This window comes from Bufo gargarizans, chromosome 2, assembly GCF_014858855.1.
Source record: "Bufo gargarizans isolate SCDJY-AF-19 chromosome 2, ASM1485885v1, whole genome shotgun sequence".
NCBI classification, from domain to species: domain Eukaryota; kingdom Metazoa; phylum Chordata; class Amphibia; order Anura; family Bufonidae; genus Bufo; species Bufo gargarizans.
In genome coordinates, this window is record NC_058081.1 from 622,500,354 (window position 1) to 622,520,614 (window position 20,261).

The following is a 20,261-nucleotide window of genomic DNA, read 5'->3' on the forward strand; positions in this document are numbered from 1 at the left end:
GTCACCATGAAAACATAATGTAATCTTCCAGCAGCATTTTACAGAGCAGGAGGAGCAGAGCAGATACATATATTGTCTTTTGGTAAAAGATTCAGTATTACCTGCAGGGCTTTTTTTCTGGCGGAACACACCGGAACGGCGTTCCGCCACCTTTTGTCATCGCAGCCTGCCATGCTCCAGCATCGCAGGCTGCGATGTATCAGCGGGGAGGGACTGGGAGGAGGAGCTGGGGGCCGGTGCGTTCACTGTGCTCTGGCCCCGCCGCTCCAGTACAGTTATAAAATGTGTAATTCAATTCATAATGATTCATGCTGCCCCCTCTATAGTATAACATTCAATATATCCTACTCACAGGGCTACTGTTATAACGTAATGCAGGCCGGTCGGGCAGACAACCGGCAGCGTGACTGACTGACGTCACGTGCCTGCCCGGCCTTCTTTATGAATGAAGCACGTGACGTCAGTCAGTCACGCTGCCGCTCGTCTGCCCGGCCGGCCTGCATTACGATATAACAGTAGCCCTGTGAGTAGGATATATTAAATGTTATACTACAGAGGGGGCAGCATGAATCATTATTACTTGAATTACACATTTTATAACTGTACTGGAGCGGCAATGGGGGGTCTGTGGATGACACTGTTAAGGGGTGGGGGGGGTGTGGATGGCACTGTTATGCGATGGGGGGGGTCTGTGGATGGCACTGTTATGGGATGGGGTGGCAACCACAGAAATGAGCTGTTTATAATGTGATAGAAAAATGAGTCAAGCGAGCAAAGGAAGCAATATGGACAATCACAATACATTAGTAAGTGGCTCGTATTAACTTTCTCTACATGATAAATGCCATTTTCTGAAGTGACACAACCCCTTTAATAACTCATTAAAACATACTATAATACAGGAGACCCAAATCACAATGCTTATGTGTTTTGAGCCAAGGCACTGCTCTTAGTCATAGTAAGGACCGATTTTAACCCCTTCAGGACCCTGCCATTTTCACCTTAAAAGGTTTCTGTCACCAGAATTAACCCTATTAAACTGGTTGACATTAGCGATGTGCTAATATCAGCAGACCCGAACTGTACTATTTTTATGCTTATGGATGCCCCCGTTACTGTACAATTTTAACTTTGTTGATATGCAAATTAGCCCCTAGGAGCAGGGGGGTAGGAGTTGCTCCTGCTCCTAGAGCCTTCATTCTCCCACCTCAAGTCACGCCCAGCCGTCCTTGATTGACAGGTCCAAGCAGCATTCGTCTCCTCCTGCCGGCCCTGTGTGCTGGGACTGCGTAGGCGCAAGATTTATCCAGCGCACAGGGTCGGCAGGAGAGGATGAACACTGGCCCTGTCAATCAAGGACAGCAGGGCGTGACTTGAGGTGGGAGAACGGAGCCTCTAGGAGCAGGAGCAACGCCCCACCCCCGCTCCTAGAGGCTGATTTGCATAATATAAAAGTAAAAATTGTGCAGCAATGGGGGCATCCAGAAGCATAAAAATAGTTCAGTTCGAGTCTGCTGACATTAGCACATCACTAATGTAAGCCGGTTTAATAAGGTTAATTCTGGTGACAGAAACTCTTTAAGGACCAGGCCATTTTTTGCAAATCTGACATGTGTCACTTTATGTGGTTTAAAACGCTTTTACTTATCCAAGCCATTCTGAGATTGTTTTCTCGTCAAATATTGCACTTCATGACAGTGGTAAATTGGAGTCAAACTATTTCATTTTTATTTATAAAAAAATACCAAATTTACAATTCTCAAAATTTCAATTTCTCTGCTTTTAAAACAGATAGTGATGCCTCCAAAAATAGTTATTACTTTACATTTCCCATATGCTTACTTCATGTTTGGATCATTTTGTAAATGACACTTTATTTTTTTGGGACGTTAGAAAGCTTAGAAGTTTAGAAGCAAATCTCCAAAACCCACTTTTTAGGGACCAGTTCTGGTCTGAAGTCTCTTTGTGGGGCTTACATAGTAGAAACCCCCCATAAATGATCCCATTGTAGAAACTACACCCCTCAAGTTACTCAAAACTGATTTTATAAAACTTTGTTAACCCTTTAGGTGTTCCACAATTAAAGGAAAATGGAGATGAAATTTCAAAATTTCACTTTTTTGGCAGATTTTCCATTTTAATAAAAAAAAAATCTTTAACACATCGAGGGTTAACAGCTAAACAAGACTAAATATTTATTGCCATGATTCTGTAGTTTACCGAAACACCACATATGTGGTTGTAAACTGCTGTATGGGCAAATGGAACGGCGCAGAAAGAAAGGAACGCCATATGGTTTTTGGAAGGCAGATTTCACTGGGATAATGTTAAGTTGCCATGTCACATTTGAAGACTCCCTGATGCCCCCCTAGAGCAAAAACTCCAAAAAAGTTACCCCATTTTGGAAAAATACACCCCTCAAGGTATTCAAAACTGATTTTACAAACTTTGTTAACCCTTTAGGTGTTCCACATGAATTAAAGGAAAATGTAGACAAAATTTCTGAATTTCACTTTTTGGCAGATTTTCGATTTTAATCAATTTTTTCCAGTAACAAAGCAAGGGTTAACAGCCAAACAAAGCTCAATATTAATTGCCCTGATTCTGTAGTTTACAGAAACACCCTATATGTGGTCGTAAACTGCTGTACGGGCACACGGCAGTGCGCAGAAGGAAAGGAACGCTATATGGTTTTTGGAGGGCAGATTTCACTGGGATAATTTTAAATTGTCATGTCACATTTGAAGACCCCTTATGCACCCCTAGTGTACAAACTCCAAAAAAGACCCCATTTTGGAAACTACGGGATAAGTTGGCAGTTTTGTTGGTACTATTTTAAGGTACATATGATTTTTGGTTGCTCTAGATTGCACTTTTTGTGAGGCAAGGTGACAAAAAATAGCTGTTTTGGCACAGCTTTTAATTCTTGTTATTTACAATGTTCATCTGACAGGTTAGATCATGTGGTATTTTTATAGAGCAGGTTGTTACGGACGCGACAATACCAAATATGACTTTATTTGGTTGTTTGTTTCAGTTTTACATAATATTGAGGTCACATATTCTGAAAGCTGTAGTTTTTTTTAGGTATGAGATGACGGTTTGATTGGTACTATTTTGGGGTGCATATGACTTTTTGATCGCTTGGTATTACACTTTTTTGTGATGTAAGGTTACAAAAATTTCTTTTTTTGACACTTTTTAGAAAAAAATGTTTAGTATTCATCTGAGGGGTTAGGTCATGTGATATTTTTATACAGAAGGTTCTTACGAACGCAGCGATACTTAGTATGTATACTTTTTAAAATGTATTTAAATTTTACACAATAACAGCATCTTAGAAACAAAAAAAAATCATGTTTTAGTGTCTCCATATTCTGAGAGCTATATATTTTTTTTATATTTTGGGCGATTGTCCTACGTGGACTCTCATTTTTTGCGGTATGAGATGACGGTTTGATTGGTACAATTTTGGGGTGCGTATGACTATTTGATCGCTTGGTATTACACTTTTGATGTAAGGTGACAACAAATAGCTTTTTTTACACAGTTTTTTTTTCAAGGTATTTGTCTTTTTGTCCTGGTACTGAGAATTCAAATTGCCGCTTGCTTGTTTTCTCAATTTTTTCACCAAGCTCGTTTCGAAACAGAACTCAAATATATAATCCACAAATGAGGGACACAATGTTTCTTATATTGGGTTGATGTGATTTCCCAAAGTACGGACTGGGCTCTGTTGTCATTCCACTGGACTGTGATTGCACATTTATATTCTAAATACAATTACTACATTGTTGTTGATAAATATGCCTTTATCTTTATGGATGCATATATACAAATATAGTCCTGATCAAAAGTTTAAGACCACTTGAAAAATGGCAAAAAATCATATTTAGCATGGCTGGATCTTAACAAGGTTCCAAGTAGAGCTTCAACATGCAACAAGAAGAAATGGGAGTGAGACAAAACATTTTTTAAGCATTCAATTTAATGAAAACAACGAATAAATGGAAACAGGCTGTTTTTCAGCTGATCAAAACTTTAGGACCACATGCCTTTAAAAGGCCAAATCTGTGCAAAGATGTGGATTCATTGTCATTTTCTGTCAGGTAGTCACACGTTGTGATGGCAAAGGCAAAAAAACTCTCCCTTTTTGAACATGGTCGGGTTGTTGAACTGCATAAGCAGGGTCTCTCACAGCGCGCCTTCGCTGCTGAGGTGGGACGCAGTAAGACAGTAATTTGGAATTTCTTAAATGATCCTGAGGGTTATGGAACAAAAAAGTCAAGTGGAAGAACCCAAAAAATTTCATCAGCACTGAGCCGGAGGATCCAATTGGCTGTCCGTCAAGACACTGGACGATCCTCGACCCAAATTAAGGCCCTTACTGGTGCTGACTGCAGCCCCATAACCATCAGACAGCATCTGAGACTGAAGGGCTTCAAAAACAAAAAACGTCTTCAAAGACCTCATCTCCTTGAACGCCACAGAACTGCTCGTTTGGACTTTGCAAGAGAGCACCAAACATGGGACATTCAAAGGTGGAAGAAAGTTTTATTCTCTGATGAGATTTTTTTTACCTTGATGGTCCTGATGGTTTCCAACATTACTGGCATGACAAGCAGATCCCACCTGAGATGTTTTCTACGCGCCACAGTGGAGGGGGCGCCATAATGGTCTGGGGTGCTTTTTCCTTCAGTGGAACAATGGAGCTTCAGGAAGTGCAGGGGCATCAAACGGCCGCTGGCTATGTCCAGATGTTGCAGAGAGCATTCCTCATGACTGAGGGCCCTCGTCTGTGTGGTAACGACTGGGTTTTTCAACAGGACAACGCTACAGTACACAATGCCCACTGGACAAAAGACTTCGTTCAGGAGAATAACTTCACTCTTTTGGCCCATCCTGCGTGTTCCCCTGTTCTAAATCCAAATGAGAACCTTTGGGGATGGATGGCAAGGGAAGTTTACAAAAATGGACAACAGTTCCAGACAGTAGATGGCCTTCGTGCGGCCGTCTTCACCACTTGGAGAAATGCTCCCACTCACCTCATGGAAACGCTCGCATCAAGCATGCCGAAACAAATTTTTGAAGTGATAAACAATAACAGCGGAGCTACTCATTACTGAGTTCATGTTTGAAAGTTGGATTTCTGTTTTGGGGGGGTTTAGTTTTTTTTTGGAGGTGTGGTCCTAAAGTTTTGATCAGCTGAAAAACAGCCTGTTTCAGTTTATTCGTTGTTTTCATTAAATTGAATGCTCAAAAAATGTTTTGTTTCACTCCCATTTCTTCTTGTTGCATGTTGAAGCTCTACTTGGAACCTTGTTAAGATCCAGCCATGCTAAATATAATTTTTTGCCATTTTTCAAGTGGTCTTAAACTTTTGATCAGGACTGTACATATACATATACTGAAAATGCAATAAAACATTAAAACTTAAGTGTGACAATAGTATTCTGTTAGCTTGTCTTAATTGTTTAATTATTTGTGATCTGGACTGGATCAAAACTTGAGAGTCTTAGTTAGGTTTATTTGATTCAGTGTGCTTGCTGCCTTCCTGGTTGCCGTCATTGTTAATTTCTTGTTCACACCCTGCGTTTTTTTCATCTATTGTCTCAATTACTTTATTTTAATGGTATGTTTGTTTCATATAGATTTACTGGTGGCTATACGCCTTATGTATATTCCTCTTATAGCTATAGCATATAGTTAGAGAGATATTTGCAGAAGTATTTCTATGTATATTTCTACACATGTAGGAAAAACGTAATCAATATTGCCGAGATCTATAACTAGGTATGACTGCAGCTGACCTGATCGCAGCCACTCTGTGTTTCTCATTTACCTACTGCATTATTTTATTTTATTTTTATCAGTTGTTCCATTCTATCTATTCCTATACAGTATGGTGATATGTGTGCCTAGGGATGTTGTGCATTTTCAGTATATGTATTTGTATATACGCATCCATAACGATAAAGGTATATTTATCAACAACAATGTAGTAATTGTATTTAGAATATAAATGTGCAATCACAGTCCAATGGAATCACGACAGAGCCCAGTCCGTACTTTGGGAAATCACATCACCCCAATATAAGAAACATTGTGTCCCTCATTTTTGCATTATATATTTAACCACTGAAGAAGAAACAAGTTCTGTTTCGAAACGAGTTTGGTGAAAGAATTGAGAAAACAAGCAAGCAGCAATTTGAATTCTCAGTACCAGGACAAAAAGACAAATACCTCGAAAAGAAAACTCACGTCTTGATAGTCCTAACCCTCAAGGTGCCGGCAGAGGTGCACAGTGCTTCGAAATAGTAAACTACTCCAGGGTAGGACTAGAGAACGCGTAACAAGCCATGTACGTATAACTTCAATACTCGCAGCACCTAAACACATAAAAAGACGGGTAAGCAATATATCTGCATATACAAACCGAGTGTGTAACGGATACGTGGGAACATAAAATGGCAACATATTACTACAAAGTATAAGACTAAAACTGAGGAACAAATATAGGAGGACGTGTCTATTTTACCTCCCTACAGCCGCAATAAGAATCTGAGGGACTGTGATTGCAAACATTAAATAACGATACAGGTTTTCATAAGACATGGATGTGTATTTAGTTTTATAATAAATGAGTATATGTTTTAATTGAAAAAGAGCGCTGGCCGTTTGATTGAACAAGTGTTACTGCAGCTAGGTGGTTATAGCAGGGCTGTGCGTTATCCCAGTTGAGCCTCATGTAGCATGTATGTTGCGACAGATGTATGTGTAGACAGATCTTTAGTCTGTTTTTGCAGTGGATCCTACACAGAGATAAAGTATTATAAAAAGATTTGCACCGGTTCTTGACCCACACCTGGTTTTGGCTCACAATCATTAAATGACTATGTAGACCTAGTTTTTGATGGTAGGTTGAAAGTTTCTAATATATTTGCGATCTTGCTCAGGACACGACTGACCTTTTCTTGTGCCTTTTCTTTTGATGTCCCATCCATCCATTGTAATTCATCCAAAGTCTCAATAAAAACTTCACGTACTTTATTTATGAGGTCACTGATCTAGAACATTTCAAGAAATAGACATGATGAAAAGATACATGTGTACATATATGCAGATACGGTAAATAGTTTGATCAAAATCTCATCATGGAACAGTGTCTCTAAGCATTCCTTACCAAACACAGCTCCATATTTCTGGTTGTGGCTATGCCTAGTATTGTAGCTCAGTCCCATTCCATCCAACTCATTCAATCAACTGACCGTAGGTCATCAATTTGCTAGTCCCAGAAAAACCCTTAAATTAACCCTATTCAGGAATTTCTTACTCTCACCCAAAAGCTTCCTATCCCCACCAAGGAGTTTCCTAATTGCACCCCTGAGTTAACTAACCCAAAACAGGAGTTTTCTAACTCCAACAGGAATTTTCTAACCACACTTAGGAGTTTCCTACCTCAACAAGGATTTCCTATGTCAAGCCAACAACCTTATAGACCCACATAAAAGTTTTCTAACACTAAGCTTAAGGTGGGGCTCTGTGTAAAATGTAAATAAATATTAATAAAAACTGAATGCAATGATTTGAAAATCTCCTAGATCCATATTTTATTCACCATAAATCACGGAACACATATCAGATGTTGAAAATGAGACATTTTACCATTTCATAAAAATAAATAACTCATTTAGAACTTGATGGCAGCAACTCATCTCAAAAAAGTTGGGATGGGGCAATAAAAGTCTGGACAAGTAAATGGTAGTAATAAAAAAAGAGCGGTAGGAGCAATTTGCTACTAAGTCACATGACTGGGTATAAAAACAGCGTGTTAGAGAGGCAGAGTCAATCAGAAACAAATATGGGCAGTCCACCAATCTGTGAAAAACTGCATCTAAAAATTGTGGAACAATTTCAGAAAGAAAATATCCACCATCTACAGTACATAATTTAATCAATATACAGAGAATCTTAAGAAATCCATGTGCCCAAGGGACAAGTCTGACATTCAGTATTGGATGCTCATGATCTACGGCCCTCAGGCAGCATTGCATTAAAAACAGGCATTATTCAGAACTGGAAATTGCTGCATGGGCTCAGGAACACTTCCAGAAATCTTTGTTTGCGAAAACAGTTTGTCGTGCAATTCGCAAATGCAAGTTCAAGCTGTATCATGCAAACAAGAAGCCAAATGTCAACACAATTCAGAAATGCCTCCATCTTCTCTGGGTCAAAGTTTATTTAAATTGGACTGAGGTGTAGCATCCCACTGCTACGGTAGTGGTCCACTGCTAAAGGCATTTATGTGTGTTTTTGTTCAAATCCTATACAGTTGCAAGAAAAAGTGAACCCTTTGGAATGATATGGATTTCTGCACAAATTGGTTATAAAATGTGATCTGATCTTCATCTAAGTCACAACAATAGACAATCACAGTCTGCTTAAGCTAATAACACACAAATAATTAAATGTTACCATGTTTTTATTGAACACACCATGTAAACATTTACAGTGCAGGTGGAAAAAGTATGTGAACCCTTGGATTTAATAACTGGTTGAACCTCCTTTGGCAGCAAAAACTTCAACCAAACGTTTCCTGTAGTTGCAGATCAGACGTGCACAACGGTCAGGAGTAATCCTTGACCATTCCTCTTTACAGAACTGTTTCAGTTCAGGAATATTTTTGGGATGTCTGGTGTGAATCGCTTTCTTGAGGTCATGCCACAGCATCTCAATCGGGTTGAGGTCAGGACTCTGACTGAGCCACTCCAGAAGGCGTATTTTCTTCTGTTTAATCCATTCTGTTGTTGATTTACTTCTATGCTTTGGGTCGTTGTCCTGTCACAACACCCATCTTCTGTTGAGCTTCAGCTGGTGGACAGTTGGCCTTAAGTTCTCCTGCAAAATGTCTTGATAAACTTGGAAATTCATTTTTCCTTTGATGATAGCAATCCGTCCAGGTCCTAACGCAGCAAAGCAGCCCCAAACTATGATGCCCCCACCACCATACTTCACAGTTGGGATAGGGTTTTGATGTTGGTGTGCTGTGCCTCTTTTTCTCCACACATAGTGTTGTGTGTTTCTACCAAACAACTCAACTTTGGTTTCATCTGTCCACAGAATTTTTTGCCTGTACTGCTTTGGAACATACAGGTGCTTTTGTGCAAACTGTAAACGTGCAGCAATGTTTTTTTTGGACAGCAGTGGCTTCCTCTGTGGTATCCTCCCATGAAATTAATTCTTGTTTAGTGTTTTACGTATTGTAGATTCGCTAACAGGGATGTTAGCATATGCCAGAGACTATTGTAAGTCTTTAGCTGACACTCTAGGATTCTTCTTCACCTCATTGAGCAGTCTGCGCTGTGCTCTTGCAGTTATATTTACAGGACGGCCACTCCTAGGGAGAGTAGCAGCAGTTCTGAACTTTCTCCATTTATAGACAATTTGTCTTACCGTGGACTGATGAACAGCAAGGCTTTTGGAGATACTTTTATAACCCTTTCTAGCTGTATGCAAGTCAACAATTCTTAATTGTAGGTCTTCTGAGAGCTCTTTTGTGTGAGGCCTCATTCACATCAGGCAATGCTTCTTGTGAAAAGCAAACCCAGAACTGGTGTGTGTTTTTTATAGGGCAGGGCAGCTGTAACCAACATCTCCAATATCATCTCATTGATTGGACTCCAGTTGGCTGACACCTTACTCCAATTAGCTCTTGGAGATGTCATTAGTCTAGGGGTTCACATACTTTTTCCACCTGCACTGTGAATGTTTACATGGTGTGTTCAATAAAAACATGGTAACATTTAATTATTTGTGTGTTATTAGTTTAAGCAGACTGTGATTGTCTATTGTTGTGACTTAAATGAAGATCAGATAACATTTTATGACCAATTTGTGCAGAGATCCATATAATTCCAAAGGGTTCACATACTTTTTATTGCAACTGTATGTATGCTGCAAAGGGAGTTCACAAGCTGTAGCTACCATTGCTAGTCCTACTCTCTTCATATGGAGGAGAAGGCCAGCATAGAGTGAGATAGAGAATTGTAATTAAATAGAGAACAGCCCTGAGAAAGATCCAGCCAGAGGGGAGCATAGAATGTAGAGAAAAAGCCCCTAATGCCAGCTTAAGCGAGAAAAAGACAAAAGACATTGTGGAGTATACCAGTTTTGAGAGAAGGTGTGTGCAAAATAACCTAGATATATGTAAAGTGTAAAACTGTATAAGAACTGTCAATCCATGCATGCTGAGAACAGTGACTGCTATATTTGAACTTTATCTGCAAGTAAAGAACAGTTTATATTTTTGAACTACCTTATCATCGCCTTACATTTCAGGGAACCCTGCCTTGCACCTCAAAATTCATCAAAACCAAGGGTACCCCAAATTACCACCAGGCTGGAGAGCCGCAAAACCAGTGTGTGCACTGAAGGGAAGAAATTATGGACCCTTCCGATCACTGCACAGGACCAAGGAGCACAATTGTGAGGGCCGCCACCCTAAGTACCATTACTCCCATCCTCACCACTATCACTCCTATCCTCTCTGCTCTTCCCTGCTGCCCACTGCAGAGTCAAAATAAAAAATTGTCCTGCGGTCAGATTAGTCAAAATGTCAAATTATTTTTGGAAACCATATACAGACTCTCTGCTTGTATGGGGTTGCATTAGTACCAATGGCATGGGCAGTGTACACATCTGGAAAGGCACTATCAATGCTGAACAGTATACAGAGGTTTTAAAATAAAATATGCTCCTGTCCAGACAACGTCTCTTTCAGCAAGACAATGCTAAACCACATACTGCATCCATCACAACAGCATGGGTTGGCAGAAGAGTCATACAGGGAGAGAGAGAAGCATGTAGCGGCACACCTCTGTCATTGATCCAGCAATGTGCTGTATGAATACTCTGCTGGATCATTAAGGAAGCAATCAGGGAGGTAAATGCAGTCATGTGGTCATCCAACCCCATGGCGTGTCATATGGTCATCCAACCATATGGTGTCAGAATTTTGATTACATAATGACACAGGACACGCTAAGGTATATACAGTATATATGTATATATACTGTATATTAGATCGCATGTAACTGATATGATTTGATTCAATTACTTTAATACATAAAAGAAAAAAATCAAACCAAAAATATGTAAAATAATTTTGCCCCATGTATCATCCATCTACAGGAAATATGTGATTTTTGTTCTTGTACAATTATAGCTTGTACTGTTACATAACTGGTACCAGGAACCAAACAGAATTGCTGAAATAACCAGTTTACTGGCCAAAAATTCTTGAAATATTGCAGAGTTCAGACAGAACAAGATTTTAAACAGAGCCAAAATGTAATAACGAAAGTTCCAAAAATTTGAAAAACAAGGAATTAAAATGGCTGTTGTTCTTCACAATGGTCATTTTTGAAAAAAAATATGTAATAACATGAAACGTTCTGCAAATTTGTAATGTACTTTGTGTTTCAGTTCACCATTATTTTCAAAATCTCTGTTTCCTGAACGTGAGCAGTCTCCTTCACTACTAGACAGTGGCGTACATAGAGAAGTAAGGGCCCCATAGCAAGGATCAAACCAGGCCCCGCACACAGGACAGAAGGGCTTCTGCCTAAACCCTTTTTAATGACCCTTGGGCCATTTTTCCACTGCCTGATTTGCTAAACATTTAGGGTAGAGTCCTGACCAAGTTTTCACCTCCAGTAGAAGAGGAGATAATCCCAACTAAGACTGGGCCCCATCTTGCCCTGGGCCACATAGGAGTCACATGGTCTGCCGCTATAGTAGTTGCGCCCCTGCAACTAGAGACTGAATACCTGCCCAGATCATGTTCAGATAGCACATCTGCATGACTTGACAAAATAGAGAGCTCAGATACACTGTAACGGATCTCAATTCAACCTACAATAGGTTGTGTGGTTTAGAAGCACCCTATTATGGCATTCTGGTGGGGTAAGCAGGCTTTTTCTGAACCTTTATCTAGTAACCAGAGTCTTGCTCATTCTCTTTCCCTGTGGTGGTACTGAAGGGGAATTTGTCCACTTGTTCACAGATTTGCCCACAATTACAATTCATCATGAATAAAAAAGGAATCTCCAGAATATCAGAAATGTCATAGATAGCTATTTCAAACTCAGTGTTTTCTATGCAATTTCCAGAAATGCAGAAGGAACACTTATTGACCTATTTTTCACAGTTGATTAGTGATAAGTTTTGGGGAAATACTAGATGGATAGCATTGTAGTGTGAATATTACATACCATCCTCTTGCTCTCACCAGCAAATGTTTCCTTGACATACATGGCCCCGACAGCGTTCTCCATATTGCTATTGACATAGCTGACGCACTCCCTCCATCGAGCCTCTTCTAATGTGGTCCCATACAGAGCCTAAAATAAATAACCAGGTCACTTTAGTCTACTTATAACAACCATTATTCATCTCCATTCCCTGTACATACAAGAAATATTCCACACTAATATCAATGGTGGCATGGTGGCTTAGTATTTTGTACTATTGCTATGTAAACCTGGGGGTTACAGGTTGATATTTGATCAGGGGCAACATCTACATGAAGTTTTAAGTCCTTTCAATGTTCCAATGGGTGCCATGGGATGCTTCCCCCCCCCCCCCCACACTCTGAAATACATTTGAGAGCTTCAATGAAATTGGCTATAGCATTTGTTCTCATGGGTTCCTCTCAAACTTGTTGGCTTCAAAAGTAATAAGCCATGGTATAACCCTAATTCAGAAAGCACTAGAGCTGGAACGTAGTAGATAGGACTAACTACTAATCTGAGGAAGTTAAAGGGAATGTGCGGTGCTAAGATTAGGATAGGTCATCAATATCAGTTTGGGTGTCCAATGGAGCTAGCTACTCCAAAAAGGAGACGACACACAGGTAATTTTGAAGAGGAAGCAGCACTTACACAAGAGCTGCTACCCCTTCAAACAGCTGATTCGGTCAGACTAGTCCCTCAAGATGAAGGGGTCGGTGTAGTCTGTAGAACCTGAAGCTTGAAAAGACAGATTAGTGTCTACCCCAGCTGTAATAACCTCCAGTATTTTTCGTATGTCACTTTGTACATATAAAAAACTATTTAGCAGTAAATAGATATTGTAATTTACCTTTCTGTAGTTGGCCCTTGCATCTTTGTAGCGTCTGCTCAGACTGCTAACTCTGTCAATTACCAGTCGCCAAACTAGATAATTTTGCAAAGTGCTGATTGGAATGAAAGAAAGTGATTATTAGTTACTCAATTTGCATTATGGACAAATGAAATTACCCTCTTGTTTTGCAGGCTGCAGTGTTTGATCATCTGCATTCATGCAATTAACACATTTTCCAAGTTTTATTACCCCAGTTTCAGGTTTATTGTCCAAAAGCTCCATGTTACCATAGGCATATATATGAAAATTAAAGAAGACTGTTGTATTATTATTGCGGACACGGTACCTTCACACGTTGCAGATTACGCTAATTTATTCTGTGCTTGAAATCCACAATGTAATACAGTACCAGTAAAGTGAATGAAATTTGACAAATCTCATGTACACTTTGCTTTTTATTTCCGTGCAGAAATTGACCTGCTGTGTGGACTTTGAAATCTGCAGCAAGTCAACTGAAGAGAAATCAGCAGCAAAGTCCACAGCCTATCTGCATAATGGATTTGGACAGTTGTTGAATGATAGGGGGAGTCCATGAGACTGATATGAGGTCCTAGAAAGAGAGACCCATTCCTGATAGGATTTGACCCTGTTTTATGGTGTTGAGAACCTGCATAAGGATGCGTGTGGGGGTCATTTATGATCAGATATAGACCAGTTTTGTGTTGTATATCTGGTGCAGATTCTGTTGCACGCCATGGTGCGGCAGAATCTGCAACTTCTTCCCTGCTCACACCATGTCTAAAAAAGTGGGCGTTACATGGGCAGGGAAGGGGCCGGTAGGTCCATTTCATTTACCATTTTTTGTCCCTGGTTTAGAATCGGCGCTTGGTGCACCAAAGGTATGTTGAGGCCAGCACCTCTACATAACTTTGCCAGTCCACCGCCAGCTCTAGGGCTTATTAAGACCGGCGTCTTAATAAATGTGCCCCGTGGTCTTTCAAGGGGCTGTAATGTTAACAAACTAGGAAATGGAAAATGTGCTGAAGTCATGATAATGGAATGAGAAGTAGTAGAGCTGGAGTAATTGGCTAGTGAGCAGCAAACAAGAAGTACAGTAGCTGCAAGTGTTAACTGTGCTCCTGTGCTTCTGCATGGAGCTCTAGCAGGGCTTCTAAGACCTCATCCATGTACAACCTTTTGCCTATGGAATTATATATAGATTCTGTGAGGCAGCCATGCAGAAACCACCTACCATTGTTTTTAAACTGAAGTTTGTGCTGCTGTTCATGTGGCTGTGGTTTATATTGTGCAACCGTGAAAAAGGGAATATGCAGCAAAAAAAAGAGGGTTTCTGCCTCAGAATCCATGGCAGATTTTAACAAAGGCAAAATCTGCCACGTGAACTATCATCTAACATTGCAGAGGAAAGCAGCACTTGGATAAAGAAGATGGTCAGTGCATGTGATACAGACCTTGAACAAAGAGTCCAAACAAGTAGATACATTGGGTAAAACAGTGCTCTGGTTATAAAAAATGCTCAATGCATTGGCTCAATGTGCTTTGCCACAATCCCAGAATCACAATAAATGGTGCAAAAAATCTCTTCCACTCACCTTAATGAGGATTGCAGAAATCCATTTACTTCCCACCAAAGCAACCCCATTCAGATGAATAGAAGTGATTTTCTGCAACAATAGCTACTACGTATGAAGGTACGTTAAACTGACACTGCAGTCTCAGAAGCAACAGTGGCCTGGCTTATTGCTGTATTACACTGCCCGATATTTCGGCCGATAATCGCTAACGAGTGTTAGCCATCATCTTGCAGTGTAATACTGCTGCCGATTGCTCGATGAATGAAATAAACGCTTCTTAAAAGTCAGCGCTTCCCAGCAGCAGATCGTGCTTTCTAATAATGGTCTGCTGCTGCCAAACCTCTAGACAGCATGGGTGATGGCTCCTCCTGATGCTGTGGAGGAAATTGGTGCATGTAATAGCAGCGGTCTGCTCCGTTAGCTAGAAAGCGATTGCCGGGTGGGAATGCTTCCCTCCCGACAATCGCTTGCAGATCTGCCTGTCTAATACAGGCTTTAGTGTGTGTGTGCATATGACAACAGTAGAGATGTGCAAGTTGATTCTAAACAAATGATTTGTTAGAAATTTGACTAAAATTGATTTGCCAAACAAATCAGAAATTATGGCAATTCGTTTCAATGTCGCCCAGCCCCATTTTTACTGTGCAAATTGGAGGGAAAAACAACAGGAAGGAAAAAGATAGAGGATGACATAACCCTGAATTGTCCTGCTTAGCTCAGAGGCTGAAAGACAGCCTGATCAGCCGACCAGGTCCAGGTACTTCTGCGCAGAAAGTAGAAACGCCATTTTGTATGCAACTGGGGTTGTGATAGGATATGTTGTGGCAGACACATGCCAGTTGCTAGGGACTCTGTAGTGGCACTATCGGGAGGAAATTGTAGATATAATTAGGTAGAATTTAGAGTTTTATCAGGGAAACCTTAGCATAGACAGTGAGTGAGGGACTGGTCACTGTCTAAGTTGTTTCATACAGCTTGCCAAAAAGTTCAAAATCCTGCAAGAGACTCATATTATTCTGTATTAGATTTTTTTTTTTTAAAGCTTCTACAGTTCATAGGCTTATTGCCAGCACCCCAATAGCATACATTCTGCTGCAATCTGAGGAATTGCCTCCTTCTTCTTCTTTTTTTTTTTTAAACTGTTTCTACCTGACATTTTTATTTGGGCATTATACCCGTATTATGCGCATTGTATATCACTTCAAGAAACCGTTCAGTGTTATAGCAAAAGCAATATAGCAATAATGCCATTATTATACATGAGTTAGTGAACATGTACAGGTCCTTCTAAAAAAATTAGCATATTGTGATAAAGTTCATTATTTTCTGTAATGTACTGATAAACATTAGACTTTCATATATTTTAGATTCATTACACACAACTGAAGTAGTTCAAGCCTTTTATTGTTTTAATATTGATGATTTTGGCATACAGCTCATGAAAACCCAAAATTCCTATTTCAAAAAATTAGCATATAATGAAAAGGTTCTCTAAACGAGCCATTAACCTAATAATCTGAATCAACTAATTAACTCTAAACACCTGCAAAAGATTCCTGAGGCTTTTAAAAACTCCCAGCCTGGTTCATTACTCAAAACCGCAATCATGGGTAAGACTGCCGACCTGACTGCTGTCCAGAAGGCCATCATTGACACCCTCAAGCAAGAGGGTAAGACACAGAAAGAAATTTCTGAACGAATAGGCTGTTCCCAGAGTGCTGTATCAAGGCACCTCAGTGGGAAGTCTGTGGGAAGGAAAAAGTGTGGCAGAAAACGCTGCACAACGAGAAGAGGTGACCGGACCCTGAGGAAGATTGTGGAGAAGGACCGATTCCAGACCTTGGGGGACCTGCGGAAGCAGTGGACTGAGTCTGGAGTAGAAACATCCAGAGCCACCGTGTACAGGCGTGTGCAGGAAATGGGCTACAGGTGCCGCATTCCCCAGGTCAAGCCACTTTTGAACCAGAAACAGCGGCAGAAGCGCCTGACCTGGGCTACAGAGAAGCAGCACTGGACTGTTGCATGTCATTCAGAAATCAAGGTGCCAGAGTCTAGAGGAAGACTGGGGAGAGGGAAATGCCAAAATGCCTGAAGTCCAGTGTCAAGTACCCACAGTCAGTGATGGTCTGGGGTGCCATGTCAGCTGCTGGTGTTGGTCCACTGTGTTTTATCAAGGGCAGGGTCAATGCAGCTAGCTATCAGGAGATTTTGGAGCACTTCATGCTTCCATCTGCTGAAAAGCTTTATGGAGATGAAGATGTCATTTTTCAGCACGACCTGGCACCTGCTCACAGTGCCAAAACCACTGGTAAATGGTTTACTGACCATGGTATTACTGTGCTCAATTGGCCTGCCAACTCTCCTGACCTGAACCCCATAGAGAATATGTGGGATATTGGGAAGAGAAAGTTGAGAGACGCAAGACCCAACACTCTGGATGAGCTTAAGGCCGCTATGGAAGCCTCCTGGGCCTCCATAACACCTCAGCAGTGCCACAGGCTGATTGCCTCCATGCCACGCCGCATTGAAGCAGTCATTTCTGCAAAAGGATTCCCGACCAAGTATTGAGTGCATAACTGAACATAATTATTTGAAGGTTGACTTTTTTTGTATTAAAAACACTTTTCTTTTATTGGTTGGATGAAATATGCTAATTTTTTTAGATTTTTGGGTTTTCATGAGCTGTATGCCAAAATCATCAATATTAAAACAATAAAAGGCTTGAACTACTTCAGTTGTGTGTAATGAATCTAAAATATATGAAAGTCTAATGTTTATCAGTACATTACAGAAAATAATAAACTTTATCACAATATGCAAATTTTTTTAGAAGGACCTGTATATTACTTCAAGAAACTGTTCAATATGTTGTATATTACCAAAAGATACTATTCAGTGTTATAGCAAACACATTTTACTGCAATAACGCAATTAATATCCATGTGTTATTAAACATATTGTATAATACTTCAAGATACTGTTCAGTGCTATATCAAAAGCAATATGGCAATAACACCATTATTATTCCTGTGGTAGTGAACTCGAATATTACTTCGAGGTACAGTTCACTGTTTATAGCAAACACATTTTAGTGCAAAAAATACATCTGAGTGTAGTGTGTTTGTAAACTTATATATATATGTAAATAAAAAAAACACTTGCAATTTTTCTAGTACTGTTTAACATACTTTTCGCCCTATAAGACGCACTTTTCCCCCCCAAAAAGTGGGAGGAAAATGGCAGTGCGTCTTATGGGGCGAAGGCTGTCATTTTTACACTGATACACCGCCGACCGCAAGCTGAACAGCACGGCCGGCGTGTGTATCAGTGAGGGGGGAGAAGGGGCTGGAAGCCGGCCTTTAGTTTTATAATGGCAGAGGGGCCCGGTGCAGTCACTGTATTCTATTGCACCGGGCCCCGCTCACTGTATTAATGGTATCTGTAACTGCAGGCAGGCAATGGTTAACTATACATATGTTCGATCCAGCACTGAGCAGCCTGTACTTACGATCATAGCAGGCTGGATGCTGGAGGCAGGAGGCTGGACAGGCACTGGCAGCGTAACTTCCTACGTCACGTGCCTGCTCCGCCCACTTTATGAATGAAGCAGGCGGCACAGGCACGTGACGTAGGAAGTTACGCTGCCAGTACCCGCCCTGCCTCCTGCCTCCTGCCCCCTGCCCCCAGCCCCTGTATTGGGGGTCATTCACAGTGGCTGACACTGTTATGGGGGGATCTGTGGATGTCAAATAGCATAAGATACTATTTATCTGTCATCCACAGATCCCCCATAGCAGTGTCATGCCATCCACAGATGCCCCCAAAACAGTGCCATCCACAGACGCCCCCATCACAGTGTCAGCCACAGACCCCATAACAGTGTCAGCCACAGACCCCCATAATAGTGCCATCCACAGACCCCCATAACAGTGCCATCCACAGACCCCCATAATAGCGTCATTCACAGTTTACCATTAGTTCAAAGCCCACCAAAATCACACCTTTTGGTTTAAATATTTTTTTTCTTATTTTCCTCCAAAAAAACCTGGGTGCGTCTTATAGGGCAAAAAATACGGTAATTAATCTGTGTACCAAACCTATGACTTTTCATGTATAGGCCTCATAATAGAATGTCTGGTAAATGGCAAACAATAGACCCAAGCCTCATCATCGACCAGAGGCAGTGTACTGCCAGAACCTACCAAGAAAGCTACCAGGGCCTGATCTACTTCTATTATGGTCAGCTCAGGAACTAGTGACGCTGCTGATACTGTGGGCACAGGCTCAAAACATACTAGACCTAGGCCAAGCTTGGCTAATGCTAGCTCTGTGCAAGTATCTCCCGTTTGGCTGTTTTTCTCCACAGTGCCAGAAGACAAAAGCATTGCCGTGTGCAAGATCTGCAGGATTAAAATAAGCCATGGACGATTAAACACAAACACAGACACCACGGCTCTATTGCAACACATGAAACGGCATCACCAGTTTCTGTGTGAAAATAAAAATAGCCGTCAACTAGTGTAACAAAAGTGTCCTCCTTCTCCCGGTTTCATTTACGGCAGCTAGGCTACAACCACATGCAGTGCAGTGTCTGTCGACAGCCATAGATAACGGAATGTGTAGCCAGGAAACAACAATACGCGGCTAGCAAATCCGCTGGGGTACAAGCTGAACTCCCACCGGCCAAGTTGCTAAAAATGCTGTGGTTTCCATTGTACTTAGTGGATTATGTTGCCTTTATAGAACTGATGGCGTGCTCTCAGCCTTGCTGGAAGATATCTGGCCTCTATTATTTCCCCCCAAAACATATCTGCCTCGTACTCCCATGTGGTTTAGAATGTGGTTGGCTCCTTGCAATTCTCGCTTTGTGGCAAGGTGCACACCAGCACGGACACTTGAAGCAGCTGTCACGGGCAAGGATGGTACATGTTTTTCAATGCACACTGGTCAATATTTTTTGTAGCAGCGGTAATACAACACCAAAGCAACAAGGCCAATTCCTATCGTCCCACCCAAACAGAAGAAGGGGGAGGGGCATGGAGTTTGAAGAAAGTGAGGAAGCAGCACACTGTATAAGCAGGGGGTGCACGTCCGGCCAGTGTGGACCAGCACCTAGGTCCAATGTACTAGAAGTGAAAAATAGCCAGCAGCACTCCAAATCAATACAAAAGTTGATGATTTATTGGACCCAAAATCAGGCGACGTTTCAACAGCTTGTTGCTGTCTTTATCAAGCACAGTGCACATGTGTTACAGACACACTTTAAATAAGGGCATCAATCAAAAATAGATTAACATCAATTGAACATAATACAGTGGATGTACAGTGAACGAATAATACATGTGATGATAGAAAATTCATATAACAAATTGGCCTCATTTGGCAAAAATAATACATCAGACTAAAACAACATTAATTCCACATATCGTGATTTATATGGAATATAACATAATAAGTGTCAGTGATTACCCTAATAAGGTGAATTAAAAAACTCACTGTCAGGTGGGCAGCTGCATGGTTGGCGTTGAACATGCTCCTTGGCGT

The 20,261-nt window shown here is 40.9% G+C and overlaps 1 protein-coding gene across 1 annotated transcript in view; it reads right to left on the bottom strand.

Moving 5' to 3' along the window:
- MMEL1 (membrane metalloendopeptidase like 1) overlaps window positions 1–20,261 on the bottom strand; it is a 202,866-nt gene that overhangs the window by 40,598 nt on the left and 142,007 nt on the right. The window contains exons 12-14 of the mRNA XM_044278346.1: window positions 13,141–13,234; window positions 12,273–12,401; window positions 6,969–7,067 (exon numbers count right to left, since the gene is read on the bottom strand). Of these exons, the coding sequence (XP_044134281.1) occupies window positions 6,969–7,067; window positions 12,273–12,401; window positions 13,141–13,234 (322 nt within the window). The remainder of the gene's footprint in view (window positions 1–6,968; window positions 7,068–12,272; window positions 12,402–13,140; window positions 13,235–20,261) is intronic.